Genomic DNA, 18,995 nt, shown 5'->3' with positions numbered 1-18,995 from the left:
TTCAACTATTCTCATAAAGATCGGATTGTTCCAGTGCTGATTAAGATCTCATCATCTCATCGCTTCATTAAAAGAGGGTTCTATCTGTCCACCCCTGAATAAATTCATCGCTTGAATGATGGGTATACCCTTGTTTGAGCATGCCCCACACCAACATTCTTGATTGTTTTTTCGTTTCATTTGGGTGTTGGCTGTTCCTTTTTGCGCATGTTTGACATCAATATAACTTTATTCCCACTCCCACTCCCCGTCCCCGTCCCCGTCCCCCATTCCCCAACACTGGGCCCAGGAACCCCGATTCACTTGTCCCAGAAATATGCAACTCTTGCATTTTTTTTGTAGGTCCTGTTGGCTGTACAGTTGGTTTGGCTTTCGGTTGTTGTTTTTTTGTTTCTTTACTTTTGCGCTGCCTATTGTGTGCTTTGTTGAAATTGTCATTTGTTTCCATAGTTGTTGTTGTAGTTGTTGCTGCAACAGTGGTTGTTGTGTTCTGCGGCAAGCACATATGGTAATGTGTTCTGTTTGTTTCGTTGCTTCGTGGCTGTGGCAGAGCATTTTCATGGTTTATACTCCAATGCTGCTGCTGCTGCTGGTGTTGTTGCTGTTTCTGTTTCTGCTGTTGACTGCTGGCAAAGATTTGCACTTAGCGGGGGGTGGGGTGAACGAATGTGAATGGTCCCTTTTTCACCCCCGCAGCAGCCCTTTCTTCCCCACCAATTCCCCCTTTAAGCCATTGCCAAAAGTTCGCCTAGAGTTGCATTTAATTATTTATCGTGTTTGAAGTGTGCAAAAAACCATAATCAACAAATTTACTTTTATCTGTCACGCCCATTACCCCTGTCCCCCACATCAACGCCCCCTCTCGCCGAGCGGCACCGCTGACTCGTGACATTTGCAAATAAATAGAAGAGCAACAACAATACGATATATGTATATACATACATGGAATGGTAAAAAATGAGAGCAACAAGAGGAGAGCCGCACCACAGTAACAGTAACAACTTTTCACATGCGCGAAATTTATGGCTGAAAATGGAATTGCATTGCCTGTGTATTTGTTGCGTTCCGAGTGTGCCAGTATGTGAGTGTGTGTGTGCTCGTATTTGCAGTTTAATTTAAATATTTTACACGCACACAAACACCAGCAACACAGCAGAGAACTCCACTCCACTCCACCCCCTCTACCACGGCGAAGGACATTCTCACGCATTTGTTTCACAACAGCACGATTCAGAGTTTTCTTTTCTTGTTTTCCCTTTTTCCTTTCTCCTTGCCCCTTCCCCCCCTGCCGTTTTCCGCTCTTTAAAGTCTGCTGCTGCTGGCCTTGGCCCCTGCCCTGCCGCTCTTCCTTCCCTTAACCAATATTTAAAATATGAAGACCATTAGCTAAATATTGGCTTTGGCACGCTCACGCTCACGCACACGCACAGGACAACGAAGGGGCAGCAAAGCAAGGCAAAGGGGACGATGAACATCCCAGGAAAGCAGTCAATAATATTAACTCGGAATTGGGAGCAGGAGCTTGGAAGCTGGGAGATGGGAACTGGGAACTGGATCTTGGATCCTGGAGCTGGCGGTGGAGTCTGCCCCGTGCTGTGCATACTTATTTGGAGCTCAAGGCGCCCACTGAGTGGCGATGGCAGGGGGCGGCTCGGGGGATGGGTGTGAGTGCATAAAATAAAAATAAATGTTAACAATGGCAGAAAGGCGTTTTGTTCGCCGGACTGGATGTCGGAGTTGCTTGCCGGAGTACTGCCGGCGGTGTCAGGCTCATGCGGCGCACGAAATGCCAGCAACAACCGACGCCCCACCCCCACCACCGACCACGAGGGTGGCGGGTGGGTGGGAGCCGGGCGGCGGCAATTTGTTGTTGCCTTTGCGCCTGTACTTATGCTAAGTAAAGCGATGATGTAAAAGACAATAACGTGGAGCGGGGAAAGTGGAAAAGCGGAAGTGTGAGCGGAGGCTGTAAAGCAAAAGCCGCGGAGACCACAAATTCAGCCTTCGTTCTCGGGCTCTCGGGTTCGAGGTTTGGGGTTCGGGGCTCGGGTTTGGTTTGGCATTTCATAAAGTGCGTAACAATTTGTTTGCATACACATCTGTATCTGTATCTGTATGCGGGCTATCTGTGTGTGTATCTCTTTATATATCCAAAGAAATATGTATGTATGGGTTGGGGTACACTTTTGCGGTTCATCCGTTTTGATATTGTTGCCATTTATGTTTTAATACTTTGTTGTCTGGCGGGCGAGTCACAGCAATTTGTTCCCGCCAGGGCTTCCTGGGCAGCGGCGGCTGCGAGCGGGTGGATTAGCATCCCGAAAATAAATTTCAGGCCGTCCTCCAACCTTGGCAGATGGTGAAAGCCCGTGCCATGCCCGTTCCCGCTGTCGTCCTGGACCCCGGATGGAAGACCTGACCACAGACGCAGTCTCTCCACAATGTCATTAGGCAACGGAGTAAAAGTTTTTGCTCACCTGTGCGACCACATCGAGGACGACACTGAGATTGAGCGAGCGAGACGAGTGCAGGTGGCAGGTGGCAGTGGAGCAGAGAAGTGGAAGAGGAAGAGGAAGCAAGTTCCGCCTGCAGGCTTTAAAATTAAATAAACTAACTCACACACATACATATCTAAAGAGAGCGGGGGAGACACAGTGATACCCTCGGAAATGTAACTAACACGCTCACACACAAACCTCTGCAGACAGAGACACACTTACACAATCGCATATTCGCATATTCGCATATTCGGGTCTGTGTGCTGAAAAAGAGGAGGACACCGACAGACACAGCGAGAGGCAGACAGACTCTCGCACATATATTTTAATGCAAATTGAGCAGAATTAATTTAGTGCTGTCTGTGTTTATCTCTGGAGCGCTTAATATCCAAGTCGTCGCTCTGCTCTCGCTTTACTCTACCTCTTAGTGTCGCTCCTTCCCTCTCTCGCTCTCTCTCTCCCTCTCTCTCTCTATATATTTTTGTCTGCCTCTCGGTCTCTCTCCATCTGGCTGGGGCATATGTTAAACGTTTGGCAGTCTCCGTCTCCTGCTTTATTTTATTAAAAAGTGGGCAGCAGCCTCAGTTTTCTTGGAAGCAGCTTGCGCCTGTCTGTCATTGTTCCCAGGACCCGAGACCCAGACGCCCCCTCAGAATGTCTTGCCTACTTTGTTCAGGCATCGCTCATATACCAGCCGCGGCGACAGACAATTTTTGAAGCTCCTGCGACATTTTCGCTCAGTGTACATTCATATGTAAAAATTCTTTCTTTCTTGCGAGAGTCAATCCCCGACCTGCCTCCACCTCCGCCTCTGCCCCGCCCACGATTGCGGTTAGTCGTTGCCTCCCGGATCCTTTGTTCGGGGCTTCGGTGGCCTCCGCTTTCGCATTAGACACGCATCATTTGCGCGTTTGTAATCAGGCGAAAGTGTTTCGACTTTCGACGCGTCTCTCCCTTTTGCTCAGCCTTCGTACTGCCGTTTGCCTTTGTCTCAATTGTTCCACGCACACACAGAAACACTCACACACACACACGCACACACAGATACTAAAACCAACTCACCCACACCAACACATTCGGATACGTTTCCGGTTTAAAGTAAAAGTTTTTCAATTTCAAGTTTTATGGGCGACAAGTTCGCAGCGTCCGCTCTTCGAGTCCTGCCCCAAGGAGTGTTCGCACCCCCAAAGAGAAAGGGGATGCGCGATGGGAGATGCCCATCAGCTGCGTAAATTTGCCTTATTTCGTTTTATTTCCCTGGCAGTACGTGCTCACAATTCCTTATGCAGTCGCTTCGACTCCTCCTCGAACGCACTTTAAGGCGCACCCCTAAGGCCACGTGTAAAGGTCTCTTCATCGACAGCCAGCAGCAACAAGTTGTCTTGGTCAACATTTGGGTTCCGCTCAGCTGGCCTTTGCCCAGGACGATCCGGGACCTGGCCCTGGTTTTAGCTGCAATCGTTTAATTTTACGCTCCAGTCACTCCTCGCCGGAGTTGGCCAAAATCGCTGCAGACAATTAAATTCCATTTGAGAATTGGCTGCAACAAATTCGCGCCTCATTCGTGGCACTCTCCCCGTTTTGCACGCTCCTGGACCTCTGGCCGTTGCTTTCGCTATTTCGCTGCTTTTCGCACAGTGTCCTTGGATCAATGGAAATCCGATAGAAATCAAATTCAGTTTATTCTCGCAATTAAACGAAAGGGAATTCTTTTCAGAGAAACTTTTGCGATGCCCAACTATTGTCCCAGACTTCCTCTTCCTGGCTCTGGCTCTGGCTCTGGCTGCTCGTAATCGGTTCGATACTCAGAGCTCAAAGCAGCAGATCCCAGCAGAAAACTGCTGCACAGCCCCGGACAAGTTTCGTCTGTTTTCCAATTTCACAGCGAACGACGACGGGGGGAGCAGGAGGAGGGTGGGTGGTGAAATACCAAAGCGAAGGATTTTATGAAAATAGCTGAAATAATTTTCCATTAAATTCTTGCGCATGAAATTATCGCATTAAAACGAAACAAAAGCCGCTTTTTTCCCACTCGAGCAGAGTCTCCCATTCACCAAATTTCCCCCCTCTCCACCCCTTTCCTGGTTACACTACCCCTTCCCCCCCCTCCTCTCCCCCGCAACACCATCCCAATCCCAATCCCAATGCTCGTCCATTGTTTGCTTAAATTTTGTACAGTTGCTCGTCGTCATCATCATCATCGCCAGCTCCTTCTCTCCGGTCTCTCTCTTGGTGCCTGGTCTCTGGTCTCGCTCTCTGCTGGAACTCTTCTGTTATTTGCTTGGTGTTTTACTGTTTGCATTCATCTTCATTATTTGTTTGCACTGCTGCCCCAAGTGGGCGTGGCAGCGACTGTAGGCCGAGACGGAGGCGAAGAGTGAGACGACAGAACAGCAATACAGAAGAAAGTTGCTGCTGTTCCGCTCCTACTGCTGCTGCTACTGCTACTGCTACCGTTGAGCACTTGGCAGCGAAAGTTTTTGACACAGTTGATTTGCATTTGAAATCCTTGCTCGAACTCAGCCGCTCCTCAGCTCCCGTTCCCACCCCTTCGCCCTCTTCCGAGCCGCCCAACAATCCTACTCAACTTTCTGCTGAGGGCACGGGAACGGGCACGGGGCCCGCCCACACACACAATGATTTATGGATTTTCATCATATTCTGTTGATTCAGGGAATATTTATGATTCGCTCCTCCGTTCTCCGTTCTCTGTGCATCTCCGCTCCTCGTGCTTCTGCTCCTGCTCCTGTGTCTGGTGTCCTTGGGAAATCTCCTGCTCGCGTAGAGTATTCATATTTTGGGAACGTTTTTGTTATAAATTTTTGAGAAATAAAAGAAAGAAAGAAAATTGTACTTGCAATGGCAAAAAATAGACACAAAAACAAAAACCAAACCCCAAAACAGAAACAGAAACAAAAGCACGCCGGAAAAATGCTGAATATGCGCAAATTGAATTTGATTTTTAAGCACTGATTGCTTTTATTGTTCTCTACGACGGGGGTCCGGCTCTGGCCCTCGCCCCGGTGCTGGTGCTGGTGCTGGTCCTGGGCTTGGGTTTGGGATGCGGCGGAATTTAAATAAAATATTCTAAAAAAGATAACCGACAGAAGTAAAAAGATTGCCGCAGCGGACAGCAGTAGAGTGATCGAATGGGAGATGCCCAGCATTGATTGGAACTAGAAACTGTTTGTCGAATATCCAAGCTCCCTTTTGAATCCTTCGCCCACAGGGTAGGGAAAGGGGTGGCTGGCGGCTAAAGGGCTCTGCGGCTCTGCGGATCTGCGGATTCCCGTGACAGCGTTTCTGTATTAATTTATTGATATTAAGCTTTTGTGTTGCCCGAATTTGCATTTTTTGCAACGGAAACACGGAAATGAGAAATAGTTTTTATGTTTTTTCCTGCCATTGATACGAAATCGAAATAACCAAATTTTAACAACAATTAGCCGAATGTTATGTTCTGTTCAGTTCTGTTCTGTTCTGGCCCTGGCTTCGGGCCCAAATTGATTTTCATCTAGAGTGGAAATTGCATTTTCATCGCTTGCCAGCGCCCTCACCCTTCTCAACAGAGAGAAAACACATTAGCACGCGGAATGTGCGCAAATAAATACTTAATAACCTCAAAGGCATCGCACCCGCAGCGGCGCCCGCACCCGCACCCGCAATCGCACCTGCACCCCTCTGGCAGCCCCTGCAGCGACAAATGCAAGTCACACTTGCCCCCAGGCAAAGGAGCAGTCGGGGGAGGACATTAGCATGAGAATAAAACGAAATTACAGTCTTTAAAATAAATGTATGCGAAATTTCCCAACCAAATGCCAAAAAGTATTCAACTAAATGCGAAATAAATTTGCCAGAAGACAAAGCCACGACACAGGAGGGAGGGTGGGGGTGGCGTGTGGCGTATGGGTGAGGGTTGGAGGGGTTTTGCGGGAATGTCAATTCCCTGGGCGTTGGAATGTGCCGCCGACGCCGCCAACGCTGCCGCCGCCAGGAGACGCAGAAAATCAATTTCGGCTACAAGTTTTCAATAAAGTGAAAATAATGTCGCAGCCAAAGCCAGCTCCAGCACCAGCTCCAGAATCGGAATCGGAATCAGAATCAGGAGCAGCAACGCGCTCGCTCCTCTGCCATTATCCTGTTCTGTGAGAGATGGGGAGGGGGAGAGAAGAGGAGAGGAGATATCGAAGATATGGAAGCATCGCTGGCTGCCGGCGAAAATCAACGCCGAGTGTCAAACAATGAGGGTCGTTAGAGGCAGCAAATCGAAGCAAAAGCAAGGCAAAGCGACTCGACTCGACTCCTGAAGTCAAGTGCACAAAGCGTCAAATGAAAAGGAAACTGAGAAGAGCAGGAGGAGACTGCCGCCGACTGGGGATTGGGGACTGGGACAGAGCATTGGGGTCTGGGGACTGGGGATAAGTCTAGTGGTGCGTAAAGCAACGCACTGTCAAAAAATACTCTCCGTGGCCCGTGGCCCAGGCAAAAGTATCAGCAAATCCGACTCCCGGCTTCGGTTCCATCTCGGATTGCGGCTCTGCCTGGTGCTTGGGATGGTGTTTATTTATGTGCGCTGTGCCTTGTGATAAATCACTGACATTGATGCCCGCAGACACACAGAGAGAGAGAAAGAGGGTTTCCATCACCATCACCCTTCCCACCTTCATCCCATTCCACTCCCACTCTCATCCATGGTGACATCGAAAACTTTAACCGACTCCCGATGCCTAGGCAAGTGACACGTGGCACCAACCTCTTCTGGCTAACAAGTGAGGCCTGGTCTCAATCGCGGCCCCGGCCCCGGCACCGGGACCGGTCTCCCGCTTTTAAAGAGTATACTGGTATAATAAGTTTATCGGGAGTCAGACAGGCAGTCCTTGCGGTCCTCGCTGGCGCCTCCTCGCAGGAAATAAAGCGGCGCTCAATCACAGCGCCTGCCGGAAATCGGAAGTTAGCAGGCTCACGATATCAGGGCCGGCGGTTTCCCGAAAGAAGAAACGAAATATCGGAGCAGTGGAGCAGCGGAGCAGCGGAGGACCAACAAAACGTGAAGGTAGAAGGCACAAACCGAAGCTGAAGCTGAAACTGAAACTGAGACACAAACTCTGCCGGGAAGTTGGAAACTGTTTGGCAGCGCCAGATAAAATGTTGTTGATTGAGACGCAGTTGAGCGTTAATAATTATTATTTTTGTCCGCCCAGAAGTTGCCTCCCCCTCCCCTTCCTGTGCTGTCCTCTCCTACCCCCTGTCTCCTGTCTAGGACGTGCCTCGCCTGGTTTGCTTTTGATTTTTGATGTCTTACAATTTGTGGCAGATTTATTTTGTGCATTAACCTCGAATTTGCACTGCGTCCATTTCGATTCGATTTCTTCCGAAACGGCTCCAACAGCACGTCGCCGCAGTGATTATCGGGCCCCCATTCCCCCACTCCCCCCTTCCCACATATATGTATGCGACGACTCTCTGTGTGAATGTGTGCGAATGTGGGTGTCAATAAATTCCTGCCTCATTGCCACTGCGGCCACAGCAATGGGAGGGGCGACAGCAGCTGTTTGTCTTGAAGTTTGTGCCCCAGAAACTTGTGGATGCTGGTCATGTACTCGGCTTAGTAATGGGAGCAGCAGCAGCAGCAGCAGCAAAGGAAGGAGCACTGGAACAGCTGTGACACTGTGTGTGTGGCAGCAAGCATTGATTTTTCGGAATGGCGGGGGGCGCACTTTTATGGCTTTTCATTTATGAAATTTTTGACAGCCACTTTCCCTGGAGTCGCATGTGCCCCAGAAATATAAGCGCCAGGCGGCCAGGCCCCAGTTCCCTAATTATAACCTTCTGTCGAGGCGAGGGCTTTCCATTAAAGCGCTCTCCGGGGCTAAGCACAAATCGATGGCAATAAAATGAGCAGAGGAGGAAACTGCTACATTTTTGGAGATTTTAAGTAGGTCTCCAGCCCTTTTTACCCCCGACTCGCAGAGACCCTCGTCATGGGGTATTTCAAGAGTTCTCAGGTTTAACATACGATGCGGGAAAGTGTCGCCATTCCAGGCCGGGAAATTCTTTCTGGCTTCCGCCTGCTGCTGTCCACCTCCGCCTCTGCCTCTGCCTCCGCCTCCTTCGATCCGGTGGAAATTATAAATAGCAGTGGAGCGAAAATAACTTTTTCCAACGGAGACTTTTATTATTCTGGGCCATACTCGAGTTCCTTTTGTTGTCCAGCCCCGCCCCCCCTTCGGACCGGGCTGTGGCTTCTGCCTGGGATCTCCTTCATGTGCACCACACTCTCTCCCAGTGAAATTTTTACGGTTTGTGTGTGCGAATTTATTGAAAAACTTGCGCTAAATATAACGAGAGCAGAATGAAGCCGAAGCCCCAACCAAACCGAACCGAAACGGTCGGAAGTTTATAACAAGTTTGAAATTAATTTGATTTCTGAGAGAGAAACCGCTCCCCCAGTGGGAAGCCAGTACCCGTTACCCGTTACCCATTCCTCGTTCACCATTCACGATTCAGAACCCATCCAAACCGAACAACAAATAACAAGATAGGGGATAGATGCAAGATGAAACTTACTTTGATTTATGCAACCTCAGCCGCAGCCTCAGCCAGGCCTCGCCGGCCACCATCTCCTTGGCCGAAAGCAGCCAAGGCGTCTCCATCAGAGGCATCTCTTTCTCTCTCTCTCTCTCTCTGTCTCTCTCGCTCTCACGAAGAGTGGTGGTGGAGTAGGTGGAGCTCTTGCTCTCGGACTTATCAAGAGTTTCCTTATGAATTGCAATTGCCTTTGCTATCACTTAGCTTAAATATTTTATGTATGCAAGTGTTCTATCCTTGTTGCTGCTGTGCACCAGATTTGGTTGCATTTTATGTGATTTTCCTTCTGGTAGCCAGCCAGGGGACACACACACACGTGTGTGGGCTTTGTTTTCCCTTGAAAATTATATGAGTTTTGTGCTTTATTTGCATTCGTCTATGCATTCCCAGCGCATTCTCCGAGGAGACTCCGGGGAACGACTGCTGCCAGGAGCTGCAAGTGGAAAGAATCGATAATCAAGTTAGTCGAAAAAGTGCCAAAAAAAAGATCCTCTAGAATGTGTCAACACCTGTGTATCTAGTTGACAGCCAACGCTTTTAGACCAATTACGAGACAAGGACAAGGACACAGGCACGGACACGGACACGGAGGTCCATTTGCTGGTGTCATGGAAAATAGTTCCCATTTTGCCCGATTTTGTTTTTCCCTAATTAATTTTTGTTGTTGTTGCCGCAACTAAAATGTGATTATTTGATCTACATTCGTCGATAATTACGGATTATTGAAAGTTTTGTTTGAATTAATATTGAAATAATTTCCACACAGCCACAAGAGCATGGTCATCGGAGGGCAGGCGCACGGAGCATGAAGCATGAGGCATGCGGCAAGCGGCGTGGGGCGTGAGGAGGGATAAATAATTACCAAAAAACAGAAAATACAGAATAATAATCGTAAAAATAAATGGCCTCATTGGTTTCCATTTGTTTGCCGCTCGATTGTTTGCTTGGCTCGTCGGCGGTTTATCGTTCAATCTATCTATCCGAACCGAATCGAACCGCACCGCACCGCACCACATACACAGATACATACATATACAGATACAGATGTGTGTGTATCGATGCATTAGTGTTCGCTTTTCCGTGTTATTGTCAGCCTAGAAATTAGGTTAATTAGTGGTCAGTCGTTGTGTAACTGCCGTGTCCTCTGATTGCTCTGTCGTTTTGGTTATTATTTTTTTCCCTTTCCCTTCCCCTTTCCCGTAACCCGTACTGCAAAGCCTGCCCCCTATTCAGGATTACATTCAGGATAGAAATCACTCACTTATAACGGAATCAAGGGAGTCTGGGTATGTATGCCCGAGAAATCATAAGCTGGATTCAACTCGGAGACACTTCGGAACGGAGTGCTTCAGCTGGGGTATCGACGGAGCAGAGTCTGTGATCTGTAGCTCCGGCCGAGTGCCTCAGTCTCGATTCCCAATTGTCTCATCTTATTCGTTCCTCTCGTTCTCTTTCTCTTTCCCTGTCTCTGTCTCTCTCCTTGTATTATCTTCCTGTAGAATGCACAATTGTGGCAGCAGCATATCTCCATCCCATGCACACATTCAATCGCTCGATTTTTGTTTGTGTCCATGGCAGTAATGAACTTTTATGCATTGTCATTAACTTTTATTGTATATATCTGCCATTCATCCTCTCCCTTTCAAACACACACACACAGAAACACACACACACCTCTGCTGCTCCCCCCACCGCCACCGCCACTCTTGGGGATGTCCTTTATGTGTCGCCTCCATGTTTTGTTATTGCAATTTCTGTTTTTGCAGGCATTTTAATAAATTTAAATCATTTGTTGCATTTATTTTAATTATGCGCAATTTAAAATGCATTATGGCGCTGCAACTTTAAAGGCTTTAAGGCACCGTGGTGGGCGGGGGAGGGGTAAACGACTGGGACATGGTAGGAGGGGGTGAGGGCGCTGTTAGAGGGACGCGTAATTTAATTTCGTTGACAGAAATTCAATTATTTGCGTTTTCCGTTGTGCCGCGGCGGCGGCTAACAAAAATTTTGTCAAAACGCCTCACGCATGCAGAGAGCTCCCACATTTCAGGGGCGACTTTTTTTTTAGGGTGGTAGGGGGTGGGGAGGTAGGACAGTGCCCGGGGGCCGGCGGCGCATGCTGCGTATACGTGTTTTCATTAAATTTTTATTTATTCGCCGCCGCTCATATTTCCCAGGCAAATGTCTGGATCGTCCCCATCGCCATTGCCGTCGTGCCAGAAGCCGACAGAATTCTTTTGGTGTAATTTCATTACTCCAATGTTTTACTTTGCTGAATTATAAATGAGCCCTTCGGTTGGAGTTCCACAGTGTGACGCAGCGCCTCCTGTTTATAGCTAGTCATGTGTGCTCCTGCTCCTCCTCCTCCTCCCGCCCTCCTTTGCTCCATTGTGATGTCCTTTGAAGCAGATGTTTTGGGCATAAAATTCGAGGGTGTCCCTGCCGCCCATCTCTGACTTTTGGGGGGCGTTGGTGTCAAAGTTTTCCCCATCCACCTCACGACTGGAGCACAAACGTTTTCAATGAGCCCCTGACCCTCCTCCGTTCGTCCCGTCTGGCGGTCAACTCGCTCCGCTCCCCCATAAATATTTGATAATGTGTGTGGCTGTCATTTTGCCGTCGAATTGAGTGATTTCCATGGCCCCCTCCATGGCCCCTCCTCTGTCTGCATTCTATTATCGCTGTCATTTTTCTCTTGTAATTTTTCACATTTCACGGAGAAGCAGCTGCAGCGGTTCCCAGAGGTTCGTTCGGTGCAGCCCGAGCCCAAAGGCTGAAGTGCCAGCCATTGACACACGACCCCACCTCTGTCTCGCTGTCCCTTTGTCTGTCTGCCGCTTCGTCTGGCTTCGTGACAGTTTGACATCTCCTGTTGTTGCTGTTGTTGCTGTTTCTGCTGTTTCTGCTGTTGCTGTTGTTCGGTTGCTGGTTGACATTTCGACAAAACGCTGAGCAGGCAACCCCGTGGAAATTGAATATTATTAGCTCATTTTGCTGTAATTGCCCCAACTGGGGTCCACTTCGGGCTCCACTGTGGTCTTGTCTGTCTCCAAATTACACATATCACACATACGCCGCGTGGCCGATCTATTTGCGTGGGCGTATCCACCATATCCACTCGACTCCAACGGCAGCAAAGTCCAAGCGGTGGAGCAACTAAGTCATTAGCTCCACTTAACTCCCGTGACGAAGTCGATAAGGCACCCTTATCGCCATGCCTTTGCTTTTGATCGAATTTTAAGCGTCACACATGGCAGGAATTTCTCTGGATTCCCACTGCCTTCCACGCCGTCCACTACTCATGGGAGTGTCTCGAGATGGTGGTCAAGCGGGCCAACGATGCGTATTCGAAATCTGAGCGTAGAACAGAGCAGAGCCAGCAGCTGGTAGACACACTGATTAGACAAAGTTGGCTCAGCAAATTAAGGGACAGGACACAGACAATTGCAGACTGCCGAGAGCAAACTGCAGAGACTGCAGCATCTGGCCGCCACAGAGGGCAAAGGGCTGTGGACGGTGCACTGGGGACTGGGGACTGGGTGGCTGCCACAATGGCCAAGAGTCGGCAAAGTTTCGAGCTGCAAAACACAGAGCACAGACTTCAATCCTGTGGCGAGCACACAGGACGAACTTTGCGACAAACAGCAACAACTGCTGGTAACCGCTGGCGCTTAACACTTTCTCGAGGGCGTTGCCGCGCGTCGCCACTCCTTCCCCGCTGCCTACTTCTCGTACTTTTGCCTCCAATTTTAATATATTTTTAATAACCCGATGAGGGAAGGAAGGAAGGTCACAGGGCCAGTGGCCGGATTTAATTAGAAAGTTGAACTTTTGGCGAGACACAGTACCAGTACCAGTACCAGTACCAGATGAATTCTCAATTTGCACTCTGAATTCCAGAGAACTTCGACTCTTGGAGAGTGCCAAAGGATTCGAATCTCACATATGATTGTGTGCTCTGGTTTCCCTCGCCCGCTTGATCGCCAATCCGCTGGGCTGGTGGGTTGGCATTCTGTTTATTTTGTGTATTTGCTGGCAACAAAAAAGTTTGCCAAAATAACATTTATCAATGTCGTCTCGCTCCCAGTCGTTGCTCGGTCCCCCAGTAGAAGTCCCCCAAATTTCTCTCCCTCCCTCTCTCTTTCTCTTGCGCCACGAATTGAAGTGCATCAAATGCAAAGTTTTGTGCATGCGAGCTGGAAATTTGTTTGCCAAATGTATGCTAAAGTATCTGTGGGTACAGCACTCACACACACACACACACTGTCAAAGTATTTTATCAATAATTCAACTTGTGCTCCAGAAAAGGAAACCAAAATAAAAAAAAATAGTTGAGCATGGTAAAAGTTTTCAGCCGCATTTAGACAGTGATTTTCAAGAGAGTTCATCTCCTAAGGAAAGTCGGAAAAATTAGCTGCACTCTTGGATGTACGCGACGACTTCCTTCCTTTTTCCTTTCTTGGTTCCCTCTTCGTTCGCTCTTCATTCCTTCCCCCTGTCTATCACTTGATTAGCGCGCTAGGCGAAAACTTTCGCCGGATTTTACATGGCTTGTTGTGTTGTCTTGAACTTGTGTGTGTGTATCTCTGTGTGTAATGTAGCTATACGTGTGCTTGCGTCGCGGCAATTTGTTCGCTGTCACTTTGCACGCGGCTGCGACATAAATTTCGCTTTTGCCGACCCAATTTTCGGAGGCGGCTGCTGCTCCTGCTGCTTCTGCTGATGCTGCCGCTGCTGATGCCGCTGCTGCACAACCGAAAAGCGTTGTCAAAACTTTGCAGTTGGCTTTTATTTACACGGAGAGAGAGGGGAACAAGGATGAGAAGGACTGGGGTGAGGAGGTGAGGGTGAAAGTAACTAACCAAAAAAATGAAAACAAAAATAGACCATAAATAAAAACCACAAGCAGCACCAGAACCAGCAGCAACAGCAACAGCAGCAGCAGCAGCACGAGCAACAGCAGCAGCAGCAGCGGCAACACACAGAAAATAATGGAAAAAGTTAGTTTTGCATAACGCGCAGATCCCGAGCACACTTGAAAGTCTCCATAGATGCGGGGGAGGGCGATGGACAGGGTATTGCACAGGGTAAAGGGTTGTGGGCAGAAGCCTGGGCCTTGGTCTGGCTCTGAGTCTGGGTCTGGGCTTGGGCGCCCAGTGTGTGAACAGCATCCTGGCACCCTGCACCCTACACCCTACACCCTGCACCCGTCACCCGGGGACTAGAAGTTGAGCAAGAACAACAGCTGCTGGGGCCCCGTCCTGCTGCTGATTCTGGTCCTGGTCCTAGTCCCCGGAAACAATGCAGCAAGTAAAAAGGGGCTAACGGACCTCGATCCCCCAAAGTGTGTCTGTATGTGTGTGCGAGTGTGGCTGCAAGCTGTGGTTACGCTCCCACTCACACAGATGTGTAGTGGGTGCTTCTGCTCCTCCCAAGGTTAGGAGACTGGGCGTAGCAGTAGAGGAGGAGGAGTTTGCATATTTACTGCAGCTGCAGACAAAGTTGCACTTTTACTACCATCGCAGCAACTACGAATGAGCTGACGATGCGCCCGAACTTCCTGCCTCCTGGCTTCTGCTTCTGCTTCTGCTGGCCATCCCATAAACTGGTCCAAAATCGAAAGTTCCATTGAACTTCTCTGCTGCCATTCACTGGCTTTGGCCGTATTTGCCGATCCGAGCAATTGCTATTGCTATTTGCTCCTTCGTAAAATTGAAACCGGAGAAGGGCGAAGCTGGGTTCTGATGGCTGGCTGATGTTGGATTTTAATTCTGATTATTCTACTAATTGAGCCACATTAGCCAGCCACTGAGATTTCAGAAAATTCCAGAAAATACTCCCCAAATTTCAATTCTCCCAAATGCTCACAAATTTTTCTTTGCATGCGAAATTATAGTGAAAGCAACTTTCTTTGTAAAGCTTTAAGGAATTTTTAAATTAAATTGTTTCAGTTTCCATATCCTGTGTTCATGAACAGGAACCGACACAGGCCATCCCATAAACAATACAGTCCACTTGAAGGAGGCCACTCGAGAAAAAGGACACTTAGAGCATTGAACGGCTTGACCATAAAGTCATATACATGGGTCGTATCGAAGCTAAATCTATTAACAAGTGTGGGATGCATGCAGTAGGTGACGTTAGAAGGAATGAGTGTGGAACATCGTGGGTCATGACGTTTTAAATCACAAAGGAAATATCTGATTCACATCCATATAAACATATGGTTTCAGTCACATTTTTTAGGAAAAAACGTCGAAGTTTTTGGACAAAAAAAAGTTGTTTATAAATTATAATGGATATGTAAACATTTTTAACAACTCCCTAAGATTTTTTCATTATTCAATTTTGAGTTTTCAATTTTTACACATAATTATTATTACCAAAGAATATCCGTAAGACTTAAAACTCAGAGATTTTGGTGGATATGTATAGGTTAGCCTTTGAGCAGTCTTAGCCGCAGATTACGCTATTCTATTATATTTTTCTCGGTCAGAAAAATAAATTCACTTCCCTGCTTCTAAGGCTTAAACATTTTTTTTGTTAATTATCATAAATGTATCACAAGAAATTACTTTGAAGAAAATGTTTAATTTTTGTGAGCATCGTAGAGAGACTACGGAAAATAAAACACACATTACACAATAGAATTTAAGTGAAGAATTTTTGAAAAGTTGTAAGCCACAACCCATGTTTAACACTAGGTGTGGGCATACAGCTTATGCCTTATGACATGGAATTGTTGTTTCAAAAATTCCAATCCAATTAAATGATATTTGTTCCCAAATTCGACTAGTTTTGGGCACACTATGTGGTGCTGGAGCTTGTGAACACTCGAGGATGAGCAGTATCATATTACTATTCATACTTCACTGAGAAAATTCAACCTACCACATGCATCTTTAAGAGCATTTTTTTAAGAGAAAATAACATCAGCACAATTTCGATTCGGAATGAACTTTCTAGTAAAACCGAGTCTAAAAAGCCATTTTCAGTCTCAATTCGTCTAAGGTTTTAGCCAAGTTCTGGTCTTGAGAATCAGTAGCACTGCATTTTTAGATATTCACTGAAGATATTCACTTCTAAGAAATATGAGCCATGAATACGGACCTACACGCATACGAACGTGTGTTTTTTTGTATGTAAATTTCACTAATTTCACATAAATTTATTCAAATCGTTGGCAATCTCTCACTTGGCACCCGACAGGGCATTAGGCATTAGAAACTTGTTTAATTATTTTGAAAGCGAATTACACAAAAATAATTTATTTATGGCTCCCAACTTTTCTGTGGAAATTCTAAGCAAAAACTTTGCACTTGCTCCCCAGAGAGACAGAGAAAGAGAAATAGAGATGGAGATGGAAACGTAGAGAAAGGAAGGACCAGAGGAAGGACTCTTGCTAATTGAATGCCACACAATAATTTGGCTGCTCCCGCACTTTATTCACTTTATTCATTGCCAGCAAACTGATTTGCATGTCGCCAGTGTCCGCAGTGCTCGCAGAGCCCCTCCGCACACTCACATATTCGCACGAATCTCTGGATGAGTGCGCTCAATGAATGGCCTGCCAGTTAGGGAACTTTTTGAGGCTGGGACTTAGTTGGTCAAAGCCAAAGCCAAAGCCAGGGTGAAGCTAGGGGCAAAAGTGGCATTCAAGAGCCGCAATTCGCAATTCGGTCTCATTATTAGAGCTAAAGTAGGAGAGGCGAGCATGGGGCAAAGTAAAGCAAAGTAAAGTAAAGTAAACTCTGCGGAATTAAAATTTAAATAAATACCATACCAATGGCAGAGGGCAACGAGAGACCTTAACAAAAAGTTGTGTGCCAGCCAGCCGGCTGTCTGCTTTCCATTTCTCTACTACTGCTACTGCTACCAGCTGCTGACTGCTGCCTACTGCCTGCTGCCTGCTGCCTGCTGCCTGGCTGGAAGAAGAAAGAAAGCACCAGGAAGCGGCTACACGAATTGCCACTTAAAAATTCAAAAGTTTTGTGGCTGGCGCATATGGCGGCATCGTGGCATAAGCAGCAGGAGCAGCAGCAGCATCGCTTCCACCGGAAGTGGAAATGGAAATGGAGGCCCTAGAACGATGGCGAAACAATAACAAAATATGCCACACTGCTCGGAGGCTTGGCGGCTCAGAGGCTCAGCGGCTGTTGGGGTTAGCCCAATACGCGGTCGCTTCGCGGTTTCATATGCCACGAGAAGAGAGACCTTAACCCGGATCGGATTCTGGATTCAGCAGCAGAAAATCTAATTTCAAATGGCGGCGCGACCGACTGTAGCATTAGCATGGGAAATTCCTTAACGCTCACGTATTTGATGGGAAAATATTTGCGCTGGCACAAATTTTCCTGCCAGGCATTAGCATGAAAGATGAGACGACCAGGCAGGCCATGGAATGTGGGTGGGAATAAGCGACAGAGCTCTCATACGGCCATGAACCATGTAATAGAGGGGAAAATAGTAATAGGGAAAAGCCAGAAGAGCAAAGGAAAATTGTTAAACAAGTGCTGAAGCCGAGGAGCCGCAAATTGACTTGGACGGGAGTCGGGAGTGCAAGGCAAGCACAGGGCACAAAATGCACTCATTGCCGGCTTCGTTTTGATTTCCGCAAGAAGTCAAAAGCTACGACCGCAGCCGCTTGTCTCTGACTCTCTGGTTTTTCGCCTCCGTCTTGTTATTTTTATTTTTCTTGGGTTTTCCCTTGTGTTCTTCAACTGGTACTGCTACTGGTACTGGTACTTGCCTGCTCTGTCACTCGAGTGCGACTCTTTCTGCAGCTGCACCACGGAAATGTATCCCGATTTTGCCCGAAAGCGGCGACAATGCCCCGCACACATCCACACACATCCACAAACACTCACTAAAGCGCACAGCCACTGGAAACTCCGGGCACGGTGCGGGTACGGGCACACACGTATACGTATACGGCGGGGGATGCGACACGAAAACAAAAACGAAAAACGAAAAGCGAGCGCACGAAAATTGCTTTAAGAGCTTTACTTTAAAGCCGACGACGACAGAAGCCCGGAAACCGGACCGGACGGCCGGCTCTGATTTGGCCTGCAATCGAGGATCTGGGATAGGCGACGGATATAGCCCGTTCTAGCGCTACGACGGTGCTGCTGCGGTCGATTCGCAGTTGCAGTCGCAACAATTGCTAGTGGATATTGCTGCTGGTGTGCTTAGTGCCACATTTGAAGCGTCGGTCGCATCGCGGCCGAGGCAGCGCGCTGTGGGTTGCAATTCAGTTTCCAGCTGCTGACCGCACGATTCAGAGGCAAAACGAAGACTGAAAGCGCTCAGTTGGCGCACTCGTTGTTATATACGCGAAGCCACCCCCGAGGACCACAGGACCAAAGCCGGAGCACAGGTCCTTCGTCTATGGTCGGCTAACAGAGGCACGACCATGTGGTGGTGCGTGGTGAATTGAGTGTCCTCTCGTGCGGCCTCAATGCGAACCCCGATTGAGTCGTTGCCAGTCACAGATAATGGTTACCATGTGGATAGAGCTTCATGAAGGGAGCGCGCAATGCAACAGTTCCCTGCTAACTTCGAAAAGTCGATGCAGTGTCAAAGACCATGCATCCGATATCACATATTTGTTCTATGACTTTCAATGCAAGAGTTAACTTAGATTTACCTACTTTTACTAGACCAATAGTACCATACATCCGATATCACATATTTGTTCCATGACTTTCAATGCAATAGTTAACTTGGATTTAGCTGCTTTTACTAGACCAATAGTAACTACTGGTCGTGGTGTTAAATTAGATTCAGACATAACATTCACTGTTAAGTAACAGCATGGGGCATAGCATTATCCGTGCTATAAAAACTTATCCGCTCTGACTGTTACGAAACGGTTAACACAAGACTGGCAGAAATGTTAAATAACAGATT

The 18,995-nt window shown here is 47.8% G+C and overlaps 1 protein-coding gene across 3 annotated transcripts in view; it reads right to left on the bottom strand.

Moving 5' to 3' along the window:
- The window catches only part of Tmtc2 (Transmembrane O-mannosyltransferase targeting cadherins 2), a 37,394-nt gene extending 19,003 nt beyond the window's left edge, over nucleotides 1–18,391 (bottom strand). For 2 of the 3 annotated variants that reach the window (XR_004469175.1, XM_033379988.1), the window contains exons 1-2: nucleotides 17,954–18,391; nucleotides 9,066–9,519 (exon numbers count right to left, since the gene is read on the bottom strand). Coding sequence is in view for 2 of the 3 variants with exons in the window: in XM_033379988.1 (XP_033235879.1) it covers nucleotides 9,066–9,160 (95 nt within the window). In the remaining variant the exon portion in view is untranslated. Of the gene's footprint in view, nucleotides 1–9,065; nucleotides 9,520–17,953 lie in introns of those variants that run through there. The other variant, XM_033379987.1, reaches the window with a different exon arrangement.
- Nucleotides 18,392–18,995: the final 604 nt, after the last annotated feature.

Source organism: Drosophila pseudoobscura, chromosome 4 (assembly GCF_009870125.1).
Source record: "Drosophila pseudoobscura strain MV-25-SWS-2005 chromosome 4, UCI_Dpse_MV25, whole genome shotgun sequence".
Lineage (NCBI taxonomy): Eukaryota > Metazoa > Arthropoda > Insecta > Diptera > Drosophilidae > Drosophila > Drosophila pseudoobscura.
Note: the sequence above shows the minus strand (reverse complement) of the source record. Positions and strands in the feature narration are given on the sequence as shown.